The 19,095-nt window shown below is 41.6% G+C and overlaps 1 protein-coding gene across 1 annotated transcript in view; it reads right to left on the bottom strand.

The window, feature by feature from the left end:
- Nucleotides 1-19,095, bottom strand: part of LOC134403180 (cadherin-23-like) — a gene marked incomplete at its 3' end in the record, with an annotated part of 380,609 nt that overhangs the window by 159,055 nt on the left and 202,459 nt on the right. The window contains exons 10-11 of the mRNA XM_063133286.1: nt 10,614-10,726; nt 5,838-6,026 (exon numbers count right to left, since the gene is read on the bottom strand). Coding sequence (XP_062989356.1) covers nt 5,838-6,026; nt 10,614-10,726 — 302 coding nt within the window. The remainder of the gene's footprint in view (nt 1-5,837; nt 6,027-10,613; nt 10,727-19,095) is intronic.

Below are 19,095 nucleotides of genomic sequence, written 5' to 3'. Positions count from 1 at the left end.
CTGTAACTATGCCAAAACGATCAGAAAGGGAACGCAAAGCTCCAATTCGTTACTCAGATGAATACCAAAGCAAACAGGTTTCTCATAGAGCTTTACTAATAGCCTATGAACCTACTTCATTTGAGGAAATTCAGGAAATGGAACCTACAGAAGCTCAGGGCTGGCATGAAGCAATGTCAGAGGAAATCAGAGCAATGGAAAAAAAATGAAACGTGGGAGCTAGTACCTTTACCTGAAGGTCGTAAAGCCATTACCTGTAAATGGGTATTCAAAGTAAAACAAAATGAGAAAGGACAGGTGGAATGTTCAATGGTAAAACACAAAGAGATGTTTTAAAGCTGGGTCTCAGATTGTAACACAATTTAAACAACATGCGCAAGAGGAGGACTGTTAAGTATATGAAAAGAAATACTTGCTTAGTCATTAAAATTGTGTGTGTATGGCTATCTCAGGGTTAAACAGAGAAAGTCTATCTGTGGGCAATTACCTTGAGATAGAGGCTGTTCTGGGAACCTTGCCAAGATTCTAAGTTAGCCTCATCACAGCTGTATGTAATGTAGATAAGAATTGTGTAGATCTGTATATAGTTTCTCACTTGTGTAAAATGGAACTGATCACTGCTTACTAATCACTGCTCTATGATCACTGCTCTCTGTGTATGCCTCAGTGTGCTGATCTGAACTGATCTGAATTGGACTGCATAGAAGCCTGAAGGAAATAAACCAGCTCTGCTGTGTAAGACCTGCGTGATGTGTGTTTGTTTCTGAGCACAAACAGAGTTCCAGAGAGAGAAAAGTTCTGGCACAATAACCCAACAGAATGGCTAATAGGCATTTTTCTCAAAAGCCAGGAAATAACTGCATCTTCCTTGACAGTTCTAAAGGAACTAGATGGCATCCCCTTCCCACTCCTAGCTAAGGATGGTATAATCTAGGGTGTGTGTGTGTGTGTGTGTGTGTGTGTGTACGCACACACACACACATGTGTAAAAAGTGTTAGTCAGAAACTGTGGGTTGTGGGGAAGTATGAGAGAAAAAACTGTGGTCAGAAGCAGACTGAGAATGAAAGGCAGGTGAGCAAGAGAGGAAACAAACTTTAAACTCTGGAAAACATTTGGGGTTCTTCTCTGGACACCTGGTGGGTGGTAATGGATTTGCTGATTTTAGGAGTGCTACGCTGTCTGGCTCCACCTATGCTCAACTTGTATATTGGTAAATAAACTCAAATAATACATTCTAAGACCTTTTCTACACCTAAGGATTATCCCACGAAAATGGAGGGATCATCCCTGCTTGCTCTCAGGATCCCCTGTGTGTCTTTTGCATGCATAGGGATGATCCTGGGACGATCCCTGGAAACAAGGCAGGTGTAGAAACGACCCAAGTCTCCAGAATTCTCTCTGCAAAAGCACACCATACCTGGGTAAGCGCTGCCCCTGGAATGTATCTTCATTAGGGAAAGTGCAGAGCACATAAGAATATTATAAACCACCTCTCAATGAGTCACTAAAATAGCATTTGGTTCACCAGTGTATTTGTATCTTTAGAAAGTTTCGTATTTGTGAGGATTTAGTGTCTAAACAACAGGAAAGATTATCATAAGTGCTAAAGGTGCATAAGGGGGTGACATCTTAGTCTTAAATGTTTTTGGGGTCATTTACATCCCATAATTCTTTGCTTGTCAGATATCACAAATACAGCTTGGCAAATGAAGCTGTGATAATAACCACTTTGTATATTTTAACATATGAAAATGTTTCTGTTCTTAACAAACTGCCAGGAATGTGAATTTTCTTAAAGGAAATCTGCCTGTTGTGCAAGACCACCACAGAGACACATTAAACTGTTATTCTTTTCCAACAAGTGAGTTTTCACCATTTTCCTTGAGGCAAAATGTATATTTTAAAACAAAAACTCTCATAATCTATTATCCAGTTCCCTACTTAATTAAAACTTCAGGTTAAACTGAACAAATCCTCCAGGAGCAAAAGGAATACACCAAAGAATTAAGTCGTGTGTGTGTGTGTGTGTGTAGCACATTGCCAAAGCAAAAAGAGATTTTAGACAGCTTGGAAATATATCCACAATGTTTCAATAGTCCTTAAAGCGGGATGGGCAGACCTCTGACTTGTGGAACCAGGGCCGGTGCCAGACTATTTTGCGCCCTAGGCAGGTGAGCTGCTTTCACCCACCCACACCCACCCCAGCGTACCTGGGCACGGGGTGCCATCTCGCCCGCCCAGCTGAAGCGAAGCGAGGACACTGGGGTGGGGGGGCCGGCGGGCAGGCGGCTTTGGAATAGCGCACCCGGCTGGAAGCTGCCCCAGTGTCCTGGCTTCACTTTGGCTGGGCGCCCACCCAGCCAAAGTGAAGCCAGGACACTTGGGGGGCGGGTGGGTGTGGCTTCACTTCGGCTGGGTGGGCGCCCAGCCAAAGCAAAGCCAGGACACTGGGCAGGCAGGGGGCTTTGGAACGGTGCGCCTGGAAGCCGCCCTCTCAGAGCCGCTGTGGGAGAGCGGCTTCCACGTGCGGTGTTTGGCTCCCCCCTTACCTTGGCGCTCTAGGCGGCCGCCTGAGTGGCCTCTATGGTAGCACCGGCCCTGTGTGGGACCTATTTTGTATTTTACTAGAACCCCTGAGGCCCACTGATCAGAGCAAGGTGCAAAACGGGGGCGGGCAAGCTGGAGGGTCAATTACCTGGAGCACCCTATGAGCCATATATGGGACAAGGATACCTAGCAGAGCGCCTTTCCTTTTATACACCCAGTCAACATTTAAATCTTCAGAGGAGGTCCTGCTCATCATTCCAAAATGAGTGGCTGCCGCCATGAAGGATCTTGACAGTGGGCCTTCTCTGTAGAGGCATCCACCATCTGGAAAACCTTCCCTCGTGCAGTTCAGGAGACGGAAAATGTAACATCCTTTAAACGCCTCCTGAACCACAACTTTTCACACAGGCTTTCCCTGGACTGCAAGAGCTGCTGGGTTTATTTTGGTTTTATGTGGTATTTTTAAGCTACTAAACTTTTATATGTTTTGATCTGTTGTATTTTATTATTTTAATTGTGAACTGCCCAGATAGCCTTGGCTATTGGCCAGTATAATTTGTAATAAATAAATAAATAATAAAATATATTCAAATGCAAACCTACAACTGAGTTACTAAAAGTAAGTGATTCTAACATAAAACTCCAAAGTGTCCAGTAGACTTGGTCAAGGGCAACCATTTAATATTCATATTTTACAAGTGAGGAACACTGAGGCTAATAAGCAATTAGTGCAAAGCAGCCATGGCAGGTTTTCAAAAATATTTAATTTTACTTGCTGTTGTTAAAATATTGGGAATCAGAATCATTTGCCAATCTAGTGTGGAAATCACCCAGAGATCTGGGCATTAAAATAGATATTGTAGATTGTGACAGAGTCATAGTGTTTGATGATGCACAAGAAATAAGACATGAATACATGAGTCAAATATGAGGAGTAATTGAAGAGCATAACCTCAGGACTGGGGGGAGAAAAATAATGGAATTCCTAAATGAAATGGTCCATTTCTGCAATAAATAGAAGCTATATTAATAATTTCAGAAAAAAGCCAGTGAAGCTGCAGGCTGGAGGGGGTGGCAATTTCAGTCAATGAAGGATGATCAGGGGTCTGGAAACAAAGCCCTGTGAAGAGAGACTGAAACAACTGGGCATGTTTAGCCTGGAGAAGAGAAGATGGAGGGGAGACATGATAGCACTCTTCAAATACTTAAAAGGTTGTCACACAGAGGAGGGCCAGGATCTCTTCTTGATCATCCCAGAGTGCAGGACACGGAATAACGGGCTCAAGTTAAAGGAAGCCAGATTCCGGCTGGACATCAGGAAAAACTTCCTGACTGTTAGAACAGTACGACAATGGAACCAGGTACCTAGGGAGGTTGTGGGCTCTCCCACACTAGAGACATTCAAGAGGCAGCTGGACAAGTATCTGTGAGGTATGCTTTAAGGTGGATTCCTGCACTGAGCAGGAGGTTGGACTCGATGGCCTTATAGGCCCCTTCCAACTCTACTAATCTATGATTCTATGATTCTAAGAGGGAAAGCACATAAGTGAAGGTATTAAGTCAAATGTGGTCTCTGGAACATTCCAAGAAGAGAACTTAGACGAAAACAAAGGACTGAGCCATGTGAAAAGACAGACAAAGAACAATACAACCCAGTATCATGAAGACACTATCATCATAGCATCCTGGAGCAGTGTGATGCTTATGTGACATCCACGGAAGTGCATCTCTGCGATTGTACCAAAAGGTTCTGGTGCGAAAGTGGAATAAAAGACCACCTCTCTGGTTATGTATTAATGTTCTTTTCCAGACTATTCTTTTTGTCTCCCCATTCTCCTTATCAAATTACATGGTTAAACTCCACCTTGACAATCACTGAATTTTGTGCTAGAGAATAGCGAACCCCATCCCACAAAGGAAGCAAAATAATCTTTGTCTTATTTTTTGTCAGGCTCCAAGTGAGCACAGGTGAATTGGAGCAGGTAGGGAGCACACATCACTTTCTTTCTCATGATTTCTTTTCTAAACTTATATTGATATACAATCAGACCAGTAATAACTAAGAGCACAGATGTGGAGAACGAGATCGTATCAGTATGGGAACTATGGATGAAATTCTAAGTCTTTCAGTGTCACTGTCAGTGATTTCTACACAGCCAGACTTTCTAATTCCAGTAGATACATTTGAATGTAAATAGCCATTTTGTGCATTCAACATAAAAATGAACCCATGGATGAATTCTGATGAAACAAAGCAAGCTTTCAGTTCCATAGACTTATGATTGTCACTATAAGGGGGTGGGGGGAAACACCTCTCAATTTATAAACACAAAAAGGAAGACATTCATTTACACAAGAACTGCAACTGTACTTGCTAGAACTCATCAGCTACATTGTCCTCATCTTACAGAAGGAAATAATACTTTATGGGGCTGAGAAGATGTGGATCTTGAAAGATACTCAAGCCATTCTCCACATTTCATGGTTATCTTGGTAAAATTGTACAGTTCGCAACAAGTTATTATTCACACATCTTGCAATTTATCTCCTTGCATTGAAGGATTATATAGCATCACACAATTGATTATAATTAAGGTGGCAAACACTTAAGATGCAGGTATGCACCCTACAGTAGAAGAATGACTTAATAATTACATAATGCAACATGGTTCTACAAATTTTAGAAGAGATACAACAAATAAACAACCACTACTAACAATAGTTTGGAAAAATGGAATACATTTAAAACTGGATTGGGGAACCCCTATTCATAAAATCGAATGTTTCAAATAGGATTCTGCCCTTAATGTGTATTATAGTATTACTGTGAGAATAAAAGCTATGTGCAAATGACAAGGATTTTTTGTGTCACATTTTCAGCCTAGTGTGCAATACGTTATATGAAAAGGGCTGTGTAATATTTGGTAAATGTTCATTCTTAAGAAGCAGTTCTGAAAGGGACTGGCAATACCTTTAACTTTAAGAATAACGAAAATGAGCATTGATGTGACATGTATAAATAATGAATGGCACTATGGATGTTAGTCAGAAAAATGTGAACTCATGTATACTTCCTTTTAAAAATTAGGATTTGGGTATACTTCTTTTTAAGAATGGTGCTCTCTTTCTTGGTTTTATTGTCCTTTAAAATAATAAGATAGCTGAAAAGTCCTTCATTCTAATTCTAATGTAACACAAGAAGAAACAAAGTATTCCAAGAGCAGAAGTTGGAGAGTGGATTAAAAAAATCTGCAGAAGATGAGTTTAAATCTTAGTTCTTAAGTCTTACCTCATCTTTATCTTGCACTTGGATGAAAAGTGGAAGAGCGAAGCCCACCTGGGCCAATTCAGGAATAGCCACACTATACTCTGAACTGTTGAACTCTGGGGCATTGTCATTTATATCAATGACAAGAATGTTGAAAGTAGTCATCACTGTTGCATTGGAAGGTGTGCGGTCATCATTCAGTTCTGTTCCCTGTAAGGAGGAGAATCAGAAGGGGGAAATAATCCAAAGAGCAGTCACAAAGAAAGTCAATAAAACGTTGGGTTGAGTGAGGAGACTTGACCTCGCAAAGGCTATTTGCCCTAGGTGCCACAGTCCTGCCAGGATAGGGAACTGACTCCTTATACCCATCTGCTATTCCCCTTCCTGGTTCCCCACCTTCAGTACCCTCTTTCAGTACCCCTGCCCTGCCCCTGTGGGTTGCTCATAAGCTCCAGTCTTCAGGCTGGATTTTGCCCATGCTGGGACTGGCATCTCTTCCTTTCCCTTCTGCAAGTTGGGGTGGGGGTTAGACCTGGCCTCCAAGAGAGACTGGAGAGACACAGATGGAACTTTATGCAATTGGCCCCATATCATCACTCACTCTCCTCGCTGTGGCATCAGCACTCCCCAGTGACCTAAGCATGAGCCACCAGTGCCTATTACATGTTTCTAATTGCTGAAACACACACACTGTGATTTCACAGCCCTAATTGAAGACCCTGCAGGGGTTCCGTTCAGTGATGCTTTGAGGTAGGGGCTGTATTCATCCATTGTGGTGGTGGTGGGGGAACAAGTGCATCATGCATTTCCTCTCTTACAATGCTGTGCTACAAAAGCAAGCAATGAAACCAGTGCAGGGAACCTGGTCCTGGTTACCTTGGGGACGTAGCCCTTCTTCGTCTGTACTACATTACAGCAATTTAATTGCCTGCCCCTGCAGCATAGTACTAGAAGTGAGGGAATGCAACCCCACATTGCCTAGAGGCAAAGGAGAAACACCTACCCTCTATTTCACAGCATTATGTAGTCAATCTGAATGGCTATATAATGCTTTCATCTTACTCAGTATACAACGTCTTTTGTCTGGATTGAGCCTCAGTTTCTTCACCCACATTCTGTCCCGACCCTCCACTGCATCCAGGCAACAGGGCAAAATCCAGCCTGAAGACTGGAGATCATGAGTAACCCATAGGGGCAGGACAGGCATCAGTTGAAAAGGAGGGTAGAGCTCATATCATCAGCATACTGAGGAGACCCAACACCAAAACACTGAATGATCTCCCAAAGCAAATTCATGTAGATATTAAAAAGCATAAGGGGCAAGAAAGAGCCTTAAGGAACCCCACAGGCCAAGGGGCCAAACGATTGCTCCCAGCACCACTTTCTGGGAATTCTCAACCAAAGGAGTGAGCCACCATAAAACAATGTCTGCAAGCCCCCTACCAGCTGTTGGTTCTACCCAGAGGCAGTATCAAAAGTAGGCATGATTGGAGAGAAGCTAAAACAGTGCCATGGGAGGAGCAGAGAGGTGGAACATTTTGACAGAGAAGGAAATACTATGGCAGTGAACAGCCATGAAAACATTTTGAGTTTGGGTGTTGCACACCTATCAAAATCCCCATTTTCAATCTACAAATTTTTGAAGACAACAGTTCTTCTCTGCTGTAGTTTCTAATACAGAGCCCATTTCTATATCATTTGAGAAACATTATTCTGTGGAGACAATGCATGCCCTCATTTCTCATTGCTTCTTCTATTCTACATGTGCTCTCTATGTGGCATGTTGAACCCCTGAGGTGCTCCAATGCCCAACTGATCAGCCATCACCTTTCAGATCAGTCTTTCACTGCTGCTATAAGCAGTGGGGAAGCAGCAATCCTGATCTTCAGGACCACAGTGCGGGGAACTCTAACCTTGACCCTTCCCCAGAATACTGGGGGAAGATCACCTGTTTCCCTGCAATGGAGCACAGCTATCTTGAGCAGGTCTTGGGGTTGGGGAGGGAAAGGATGAAGCTCTTCCCCTCGCAGTGATCCTCATCAAGATTGCTGTGTCTTTGCTGTTATGCATTAACAAACTACCAGAAAAAGTGGTCAAAGTGTCCTGTTGCATTTTGTTGCGAAAGAACGATGCTGCGAAATTACACCAAATTTATTAGCAGGGCCGAAGAAAAGTCACCCTTTCTCCTTTTTAAAAACTGGTGTTGGCTCCAGTTAGATTTTTCTTTAACTAAAAAGAAGCCTGAACTAGGGAAAGAAGCATGATTTCAAGGGATAGCAATAATAGCATATTGACCACGTAGAATCCCACTGAAAGACCCTCAGCAGAGGTCAAGTGGAGTAATTGCATGCCACTTTTCCTCCCTGACAAAGTACTGCCCTTCTAGGCAGCAGGGAGGTGATCAGTATTTTGTTGGAAACTGCCAGCCACCCTCCCAATCGATGACCCTCTAACAGATGCTTTTTCTCCCCCGCCCCTCCAGCCCAGTGGAATCCATATTATTAAATATGTTTCCAACCAGCTCGTTGGCTTGGTATTGATTTTAATTAAAGAGCTGTGATTGGAGATGGTGTAGGGAGGGAATGGGGGGGGGAGGTTCTCAGGTGCAGGTACATGGCCCTTCAAGGAATTTGTTAGCCAAGCTGCTTTGACCCTCCTCACTATAGTTCTTTTGCTGCTCAGCATGGGCACTTTGGGTCTGAAGGGTTTGATGAGCACCAAATGTTACTGCTGCGGCAGAAATGACCAAGAAGAAAAGAAAAGGACCTCACCCCCACCCCCACCCCCACCCCCACCCCCACCAAACACATCAGTGCTGTAATGGTAACTCTACTGTTTAGTTAAAGAAGGCAGGCTGCATTTCTTCAGAAATTCTAGCTCTATAGCACTGCTCCGTTTGTTAGGGACATTAGTGATATCTAATAGTCGGTTCTAGGTTTCTCTCACATCTAACAGTATTGAGAAAGGGAAAGATGCAGAATAAAAACAGCAACAATGGAACAAATTGCTTTGAAAAGGTTACTGAAAATGTATGCAACGATTTTCCATTTATTTACTCTCGTTTACTCAGTTCTGTTCTTATCTGAAAACTCTCGAGTGGAATAGCTAACATTATTATTAATATTTATTTATAGAGCACCATCAATTTTCATGGTGCTGTACAGAATAAAACAAAACAAGACAATCTGCCATTTGGCTTACAATCTAAAATCACCATAACAGACAAGGGAGGTAGGGGAACATGCCACTTACCTCCCATTATGCCACACCTTGATAACTCTTATCTATATGTAACGATCAAGTGTTTTTCAGTTTAAGTTGAGATCAAAATTAGATTACTGCAATGCGCTTTACGTGGAGCTGCCTTTGAAGACGGTTTGTAAGCTGCAGCTTGTGCAAAATGCAGCGGCCAGATCGATAACCAGAATCAGAAGGTTCAAACATATAAGACCGATTCTGGCCTGCTTGCATTGGTTGCCTATACATTTCCGAGCCCAATTCAAGGTGCTGATTTTAACCTAAAAAGCCTTACACGGCTTGGGACCACAATACCTGATGGAACGCCTCTCCCGACATGAACCTACCCGTACACTGCGCTCAAGATCTAAGGTCCTCCTCCGAGTGCCTACTCCAAGGGAAGCTCGGAGGATGGCAACAAGGGAGAGGGCCTTTTCGGTGGTGGCCCCCCAATTATGGAATGATCTCCATGACGAGGCTCGCCTGGCGCCAACATTGTTATCTTTTCGGTGCCAGCTCAAGACTTTTCTCTTCTCCCAGGCAGTTAACAACATATGCTGAGTTATTTTTTTTTAAACTGACCCCAGAATAGTTGTTTTAAATGGATATTGTTGTTTTTATGCTTTTGATGGTTTTAAATTATTGTATATTTGTTTTTAATGTTTACTTTTTGTAACTTTTCTAAACCGCCCAGAGAGCTTCAGCTATGGGGCGGTATATAAATGAAATAAATAAATAAATAAAATCCAAGCAAATTATTCTAAGGATTGTTACAGAGCAGGACAAATTATACCTCATGTTGGAGCCTTGGAACCATTTCAGTATTCCATCTTGTGGTGGCTACTGATATCATGTAAGTCTATTTGGGGTGCGTGAAGACATACAGTTCCAGTAGCTATACTGGGTAGCTTGGACTATGGACAATGAAAAGTGGATCAGTCCTGAACTTACTGCCCCCTCAACTGAAATTTTATTTATTTATTACATTTCTGTACCACCCAATAGCTGAAACACAATATGCTTTACAATCTAAAGGCTTAAAGTCAGACAAGAAAGTCACCTGCATCTATTGTAAATAATTTATCATGGAGTTGTAATCAGCTGCAACATGTGGGCAAAAAGAATTCCATCTTTATGTCAAAATAAATTTGGGAGGGGGTTGATTTTAGTTGTATGTATAAGCGAGGGAATGTAAACAAATACTCAGCTTCATCCCAAATTTTTGAAATTCAAACAAATGTATTTATACTTAACATATTTTCCCATGAAGCAAATATGCACTGCTCATGAATTCATCTTCCTAGAGATGTATGGCAATGATTCTGGTATGATTCCCCACCCCACCCCCACCCGACACTCAATATTGAGCAAATTTGGGTGTGCTTATGGAAATTCTCATCAATTCTTAAATTTGCACACATCTGAAAATCCAAATTTCCGAAGTTTGTGTAGTTGCAGGTTCATGTGACATCCCGTTTTAGCTCTTGCTGCAACAGCTGATGTTCCCTCCTTCTCCCTTGAAGCATTTTTAAACACTTGTTCCAATATAGCCAGTCTCACCTTTACTGTAAGTATAAATCCAGCACTGTAGAAAGGATTTTCTCGGTCCAGTGGCCCATTCAGAGTTAAAGCACCACTGATGTAGTCCAGTGCAAAGATACTGTTGGTATTGCCTAACAATAAAATAAATAGGATCAGAACAAATAAACTCCTGTGTAGAAAAACATAAAAAGCTCAACACACACACACATACACACACAGTTAGCTACTTTGTTTCCACAGCCACATGTAGATCAGATGCAAAGAGAAGCCTGAGAGGCAAAATGCTGCTTGAAACCCCAAGCCAGAGACAGATTATGCCATGACTTGAAAACACTGTTGGATGCATTTTAAAGACGGAACTCTATTTCTCATTGCCTCAATCTAGAAAGATACAGGCTTGAGAACTGAGCTACCCCATCTGATAGCATCACAAAAACTTCAGGCAGTGCAGAAGTTTCAAAGCACAGCTGTTAAAATGGAAATGTATTCATGGCTTTTGTATACACATCAGTTCTGTTAATGATACTAGATCTTTGACAGGGCCCATAGACATGTATCTGCAGTTCCCTTTAAGTAAAAGACTAGGTGTGGAGGGAGTGTGGTTAGCTGAAAACATTCTTGACACTAAGGATTAAATCCTTAATTGGAAGGATGTGCAGGACATAGATAGGAAATGGGATCCCCCTCCTCCTCCTCCTCCTCCTCCTCCTCCTCTGTAACACACAACCTCAACTTAAATGGAGGGAGCAAGATAAACCATACCATACAATAGGAAATCAAATCTGCACACTGTGCAATAGGAAATTGAGGAGATTGGGAATGGGAAGAAGGGAAATAGGAGTTCCGTTCAGTAATTTAAGCATACTAGCGGTTTACTCAAAACTCGCCCAACAACTCTCCTGATTCCAAATTTAAAATAATGCTATCTGCCAGTTATGGCACGGCTAGAACCTGGTGCCCTTTAAATCAGCCACTGATTCCCTACTCCTTGCACTACTACTAATCAATCAGTCAATTTATTGAAGGCAACAAAAAACAGGTTTTAGCCAATTACATAGACAAAAGTTATAAACAGAGTATAAAAGCTTGTCATATACAAAAGAATAGATAAAATGTTACAAAATGTTAAAACATACAAGCACATACTGCCAAAACCTTACATGTTAAAATATTAAAACATGCATGCACATACAACTAAAACATTACATCTCAAGGCAGTCCACATGAGTTTGTCTAAGCTGAGCAGCCTTCACAGCAAATTTGGCTGTGTTAAACATTACAAACCTGTCTGTACTGGAAAGTAGATATTTGACTTTATCCATATCACTGAGGATAGGAATCATCCTTAACAGCTTCTCTAAATATTTTTCCCTGAGTGTTTCATACAGTTTACAGTGTAGCACGTAGTGTACGTTGTCCTCTACCCAATGGCTGCCACAAATGCATAGGCTAATCAAAAAGGAATCTTTTGAAAAGCGTTTTAAATGCTCGGAAAATGGGAAGGGAGGTTTCCTGGGGCTATCATGAGGACAAGCCAATCGGCACTGCGCAGAGCTGGCTTTGGCTTGAAACTTGCAGGGTAATTCCTTTTCCCCAGAGAGCTCAACCTTGGACAGGAATCGGTATGTTTCACCTGGGCAAAGTGAGGTCAGCCTTCATGTGCTCACATTTAGACAGGGGAAGAAAGAGCACACCAGCCGTCTCTATTTCATTCCCAACCACAGCAACTTGTTTTTACACATTTCCTTTCAAGTCCAAGCCCCCACCTTCCTCTTCCTATATAAAATAATTTTGTCATCCTTTATTCTATGGTTCTCTCTCTGTCAATTCCTTGACCCACTAAAAAGTCGCAGCCTGGGTTAAGTGCAGTTTAGTGTGTGGCTGACTGTGCATACTGCAGAATGGTCTGATGGCTTCCCATTGGTTTGTCTGCTCCATTGGTCTAATTTCACTCTCTCCTCTTTTCCTATGTGAAGAGCAAAAGAAAAGAAAAGAGAAGACTACTACAAGAACAAGAACACCCCAGGCCCATTCTACACCTCTTTTCTTCCTCTATCCACTGGGTTTTACAGGTGAAAAGGAATGGCCAACATGAAACATTTGAGAGATGGAATAAAGGCACACTGCTTCAGTAGCATTCACTAGTAATCACTAGATGTCCACAAGCAGATAGATGTGGTTTTGTCTTGCGTTGTCCTGTGGAGAAGAGAAACTGTGTTCTCTCTCTCTCTCTGTATTCTTATGTTACCTTAGCGATATGGTTACTTCTTCCACACTGCTCCTGTAATGGGTGTCTGCACCTCTAAGCCTGCGAGGCAAGAAAGGCTGCAAGACACAGTTTTGTCTATATTCCTCACAGGGCTGGATTAAGACATGCTGAGGCCCTAAGCCATAAAAATGTTAATAATAATAATAATAATAATAATAATAATAATAATAATGTTTTAGATGTTTGTTGTCTCTGTGTATACTGTCTGTTGTGTTTTTTTTAATATATTTTTTAAATTTTGCATATTGTTTTTAATGTTTTTAATCTTTGTAAACTGCCCAGAAAGCTATGGGGTGGTATAAAAATGTTGTTGTTGTTATGCCATGACAAGATTCAAAGGCCCCATACCATAAAAATAAAGAGAAAAAAATGTATTACATTATAATAAGAAGGGCAATGAAAGGATACTACTCAGCCTTAGGGGATGCTTGTAGTTAAACAGTTTTAGATACCTTCTCTGAAGATGTGTATAAAAGCACTAATGAGGTAAGTTGATTTGAACTTTTTTAAAAAATGGTTCTAGTCTGTGGTTATTGCCTCCAATGGTAAATGTTGTGTTGCCACATTTTCTCCATACATGGCAACTCTGCTGTAAGCCACAACAGACTTTCCAACATACTTAAGCCAAAGCTATTTCAACTACAATACATCTTCGTTATCTCCAACATATTTAGAGCCCCCCTCATAATATGAGGCCCTAACCTATGGCTTACTTGACTTGTTCCTAAATCTGACACTGATTCCTCAGAGACAGTACCAGCCCCACTCATGTATATTTTTAATTTCCCTTTGTCTGCCCATGTAAGAAGACAGATTTATGGCTTTTATAAGTGCAGATTAGCATATTTGCCAAGAAGTCCAGTGTACGGTTAAGGTGAACCTCTGGGTAGGCAAAAAAATTACATCAAATTATCAGTCGGTGGAAAAGAATCAAGCAGACAGAAGTTCAGAAATAGTCAGCTGCTTTTAAAATAAAATGAAACATCAATACTGGCTCATTAAACCTTACTTATCCAGATCCTACAAACAGCTCACCAAACCAGCTTTCAGGTGGGAGGAGGGATGAGGCTTGGCTTGGGCTTGCTTTCACTCTTTGCCAACCAGTCAGACACACACACACGTCTTGAAGACCCAAAGCATTCTATAAGGCTAGGCAGTTCCCAGAGAAGAAAATTCAAATTTACCACTCAATGGATTGTAGCGCAGCCATGTGCTCTCTTTTACAAAGGACAGTCCTCTATTTGAAAAACCTCCAGAAGACATTCCTCTATTTGAAGTTTCCAGAGCAGTTTCTGTTTGAAGGGCTGTCCTTTCCCAATTCCGTGTAGAGATAAAGAACCATAAGAACCATCAATCTGGACACCCAACTGAACAGGCTTTCACCTTATGGTGTACTGCACTTCTGTTTAAATTACAATATTTCTAAATCTGCATCCATACATAGGAATAAGCATATTTAAATCATATGCAAATCTGTGTCCACTTTTATCCTGTTTTTCTTGGTGATACATTTCTTCTTTGGGGGCAATTCCTAAGTTGGGAGGAGCCTCCAGGTGACGTCTTACAGTGCTTCATTAACATAAGCTGAATCATGGGGGAGGGGGAGAAGAAGCTGGAGTGCTGGCCTGGAATCTATAAGGATGTAAAAATTTGGGGTCTATTGCAGCCTTGCCAGGCCTGGCATGTTCTACGTTCAAACATCTTTAAGGGGAAGGTTTGATCGGTCACAATGGCAAATCGGTTCACACATAATGGTGACAAATCATGGGTGCCTGCCACTGCATGCCACTGCCGCTTTGCACCACCAACTTCTGATTAGCCCAACTGGAGGTTGTTAAACAACCCACATTTAACCTAAGAACTAATCACAGGTTATGAATATTGGGAATTACTTGACGTCAGCATCACCTCTTTCACATGATTTTCTTAAGGCCTATGTTACCAGTGCAACAGAGAAGCTGCCAGGCAGAAGCTATAATCATGATCCAACTCTTAAACCATGATATTCCAGAAATCCAGCTCTTATTTTTATATATTTGTGAGATGCTGGGTATATTGGAAGTGTTGGATGTATGATGCATCCACAAATACTATTATCAAGGTACACCTGCCAGTTTTAATTTTGCTGTGTCCATTATATTTTAATGCGGTTTTTAAAACCACAGTATTTAATCCAAGGAACAGTATTTTTTTTTTAAAAAAAAAAAAAATCATATTCTCTCATTTTGGTTCAACTGCACTTGATTAAGACTGTGCTCTCCTAAGCATAGGAGTAAGCCTCATTGAACTCAGTGGGACTCATTTCTGATTGAGTAAACATGTTAAAAATCAGGCTGTACTGCTAAAATTCTTCAACAACCTACATGTGAACTGCCTTTTGCAGTGTCCGGAACCTCAAGTTAACACCTTGTTGTTCTTATGACGCTTGACTGTTAATGCTGGCATTGGCTCTGTTGCATTAGGCCGGCCAAGAATATTCTGTTGCCTCTGATTAGGACTACTTGACATTGCCAAGCATTTGCACTTCAGTGCTACTCTGATTCTTTCCCAGTGTTGAGTTGCTGGTCCTCTACTGACAAACACATTTTTGTTTTGAAGCATTATTCACTCCTGTTAGGCTAGAACCAAGATTTGTCAGGCTGAAAAATGGGAACATGTATTGTTTTGGCACCAGATAAATGGTATATGGCATTTCTCCCCTGTACTTTAGTGGCCGAAGCCTGCCCTGTCCATGGTTTTACCAAGCAGTTTTGTTCACTATTATTTGGGCCTCTCATTATCTCCCTGACATCTTTCATATACTTCAGTTGTCTAAGGATAGGGGGCACGGAGTATTGCAACTCCACCCACAAATACAGCACATTTATGAACTGTCGCCCCATAATCCACAAACAAAATATTGGAATAAAACAATCCCCCAAATTTGACCCTTCTCCTGAACCCACAACTAAATTTCACAAAAAAGAATAACATGTTTAAGATAAATGAAGTACCGTATTTCTTCGATTGTAAGACGCCATCGATTGTAAGACGCACACTAATTTCAATACCATCTACAGAAAAAAACCACCCTAAGACACACCCGCGATTCTAAGACGCACCCCATTTTCAGAGACGTTTATATGGAGGAAAAAGTGTGTCTTAGAATCGAAGAAATAGGGTAAGTTGATGTCATTTCTCAATACGTGTTATTTTATTCCAGTATCCCCACTCATAGAATTTAAAAATTTTAGGAAACTATTTTAGTTTCACCACTGAATCTATTCATAGTTGAGATACTTCCGTACCCCAAAATATCCATTGAGAAAGCTAAGGATATATAAATGGAATATTCTCTGGCTCTCAGTAGAAACATATAAGAAGGAATATTAGAGAAAAAACTGGCTTGCAATATGCAGTGTTTGTTTCTTTGTTAACAATGCTCTGGGTAGTGGTTATTATCAGTTAACAAAGGTATTGATTCTGAATTTTATTGTCTTCTTGATGACCAAGAATGAACTTGAGCTGGGAACCGGGCACAGGGCATGAAGCTCCTCAGTAGCTCTGTACCCATCGGGGGTGTGTGGGGGGGTTAGGGTTTTGTTTTTTTTTTAAAAAAAAAAAACCTTACCTGTTATTCGAGCATTTGTGCACTCCTTTTCCTTTTAAAAAACCACCAAAATGTCACGCGCCATGTGTAGACGAGGGGGACGATCTCGGGATCATAAAATCGCGAGATCATCCCCCTCAACCCCCCTCATATAGCCACACAGACGCTGTGACTTTACCATCAAGTCAGGATTTGTCCCCCTCCACCAAATCTGCCAAATCTACTTTTTAAAACATCTTGCCTGGGGAACTCAAAGCATATATTTCTGATCTTTTGGTTGGCTTAATGAAGGTATTATATTAATAAGGATTTTGAAATTTAAGAGAAGTTACCTCTCCATGTTCTTTAAAGAGAGGGACTGGCTAGGACAGCTCAAATATCTACTATCTCTCAATTTTAACTCTATTTTACTGTTGTTGTTTTTAACTGTATTTTATTGTTCATTCATTCTGACACGTTGGCTGATTGCCATAATAAACTTGATTGATTGATTGACTATAGAATGAATAGTATAACAATGACTAGAATATATACATTTGATTATGACTGCCTCTCCCTTGTACTCTCTCTCTCTCTCTCTCTCTCTCACACACACACACACACACACACACACTCCAGACTAAAGAGCATTCTGAAGTGGGTGGGAAGTAATGAGACATCACACTTTGAGCTTCCCCTTCTCCATGAGTAGAAACCAAAGCAGCGGAGATAGAGGCATTCAAAATGTGATGATGACGTGTCCTGCATTTTTATTCTTTTAAACATCTCGTTTGAGCCTTAATATTATTTGTAAAAAACTCCTGTGGACACATAATCCAATAGCCTTCTGTCTCACAATGAAGGGACATTCACTCCTTAGAAGGGTCTTACTAAAGTTAGAGTGAATGACTTTCATGAGATGTGAAAGGGGAACCTAGCCTACATTATGTGAGCTGGATAATTTATTAATCACAATGTGCTCTGTCAGGGCTCCTCTGCACTGAAATAGATGCTGTTGGATGTGGTTCATAGAGTCAGCAACAGACACAGTTATCATTATATAAATAGTCCATCAACCGCTTTGACCACCTCGCTGATCTTCACCTTGAATTCTACCTCATACACCATCCAGACAGGTGTTCAGAGCAGCTTCCCTCTAACTTCTCCTAACTTTTTTTAAAAAAGATATATACATGGACACGTTATCAGTCTTTTGCAAGTTTTGGGAGGTGAGCGCTCGTGACATCTGGCAGAAGCAGTTTCAACACAGCAAGCAGTAGTCACACCTGTGAAAGAAGTTGAGAAGTTGGGAGCCGGGAGATCCAAACTAGTCTAAACGAAACACTTAGCCAAAGGCACAGGTTGGGGAGAAGGGTGATTTAACATGAGGCAGTCAACAAACTTGAATATCAGTCCATTCAGACACAAAGGCAGATGTTCAAAGCAAGGGTAGAACCAGTAATACGGAGCTGGTTGCAAGGCAGGATTACAAGCAGTGAAGGGAACTATTTTCAGGCCTAAAACAGTGAATACATGAAGCTTCTTTAGTTGGCATAAATGAGTATTGCTTACTGTCGTGGATTTAAAATAAAAAGGGATCAAATCATGCAGCTCTGCCCCGTTGGCCACTGAAACCCGAAATAACTCTGCTATGGATATGAAACAACAGTACAGTGTCGTGCCAAAGCTGTTCTTCATATTCTTAGGATCCTGTGTAAAGGACTGTTATTTATTCTAATAGGGATCGCTATCCTCTTTTCTCCCCCTACAAAATGAAGGTGTCAAAGCAACTAAGAAAGCAAAGCAGAAAACCAACATAGCATTCACTGTTCATGGACCCACTCTGTGTAAGTCCTTTACACAGCACAGCTGTATGGCACTGACAAAAGGGAAAGGAGACAGAGCAGCTTCAGCAGTGGCAAAGACAGTGCCAATTCCAGTTTTGGAGGGGTCCTGGGCAAGACAGCCTCATTGGCCCTCGTCCCTCAGTGAGACTACGGCTGTTTCTACACCAGCCCCATAGTGACCAGCTTGTGAACAATAAGTCAGGATTCTTCAGAGATCCAATTTATTGTAACATATGAACATAGCCAATGGGTTGTTTTAAAAACAAACAAACACACACCTTATGTTTTGCTGGAGCACAAGTGCGCTCCGGTTCCTATTCCTTAAGAAAAAATGGCGGCCGCAACGTGCGCAATGTCCCTCCTCCCATCCAGGATGTCGCGCTTTCGTTTAGACACACAGGGATGATCCCGGAAGCAGGTAAGTCCGGGATCGCCCCCCTTCCTCTACACCCTTAAAGTGTAGAAAGGGCCTACCTTTGCACCACCATTACCACCAGCTGCCCTTTATCCGTCGTCATTGCTAACACTGGCTTGTTTGTCAGGCAGAGAACCAGTGAGCAAGAAGGCCATAGCATCTAGCGCTCCTCCTCACCGCCACCATTGACTTGGCCAGAAGGAGAGGCAGGTGAACAAGCGTGTTCCAATGAGGAAGAGGAGGCACAAATACAGGGGGCTCTTGTCAATGGACCTCCGCAAGGTGTGAGTTGTGCCTGTGTATTCCCAACACAATATTCACCTATGGCCTGAGATCCAGGGCAAATATTCACAGCACCCATTTATTTATGGCAGCATTTCATACTTCTGTTTAAATTTGCA

The sequence above is a fragment of the Elgaria multicarinata genome, chromosome 8, assembly GCF_023053635.1.
Source record: "Elgaria multicarinata webbii isolate HBS135686 ecotype San Diego chromosome 8, rElgMul1.1.pri, whole genome shotgun sequence".
Lineage (NCBI taxonomy): Eukaryota > Metazoa > Chordata > Lepidosauria > Squamata > Anguidae > Elgaria > Elgaria multicarinata.
The sequence above is the reverse complement of the archived record's forward strand: the minus strand, read 5'-3'. Positions and strand labels throughout refer to the sequence as shown.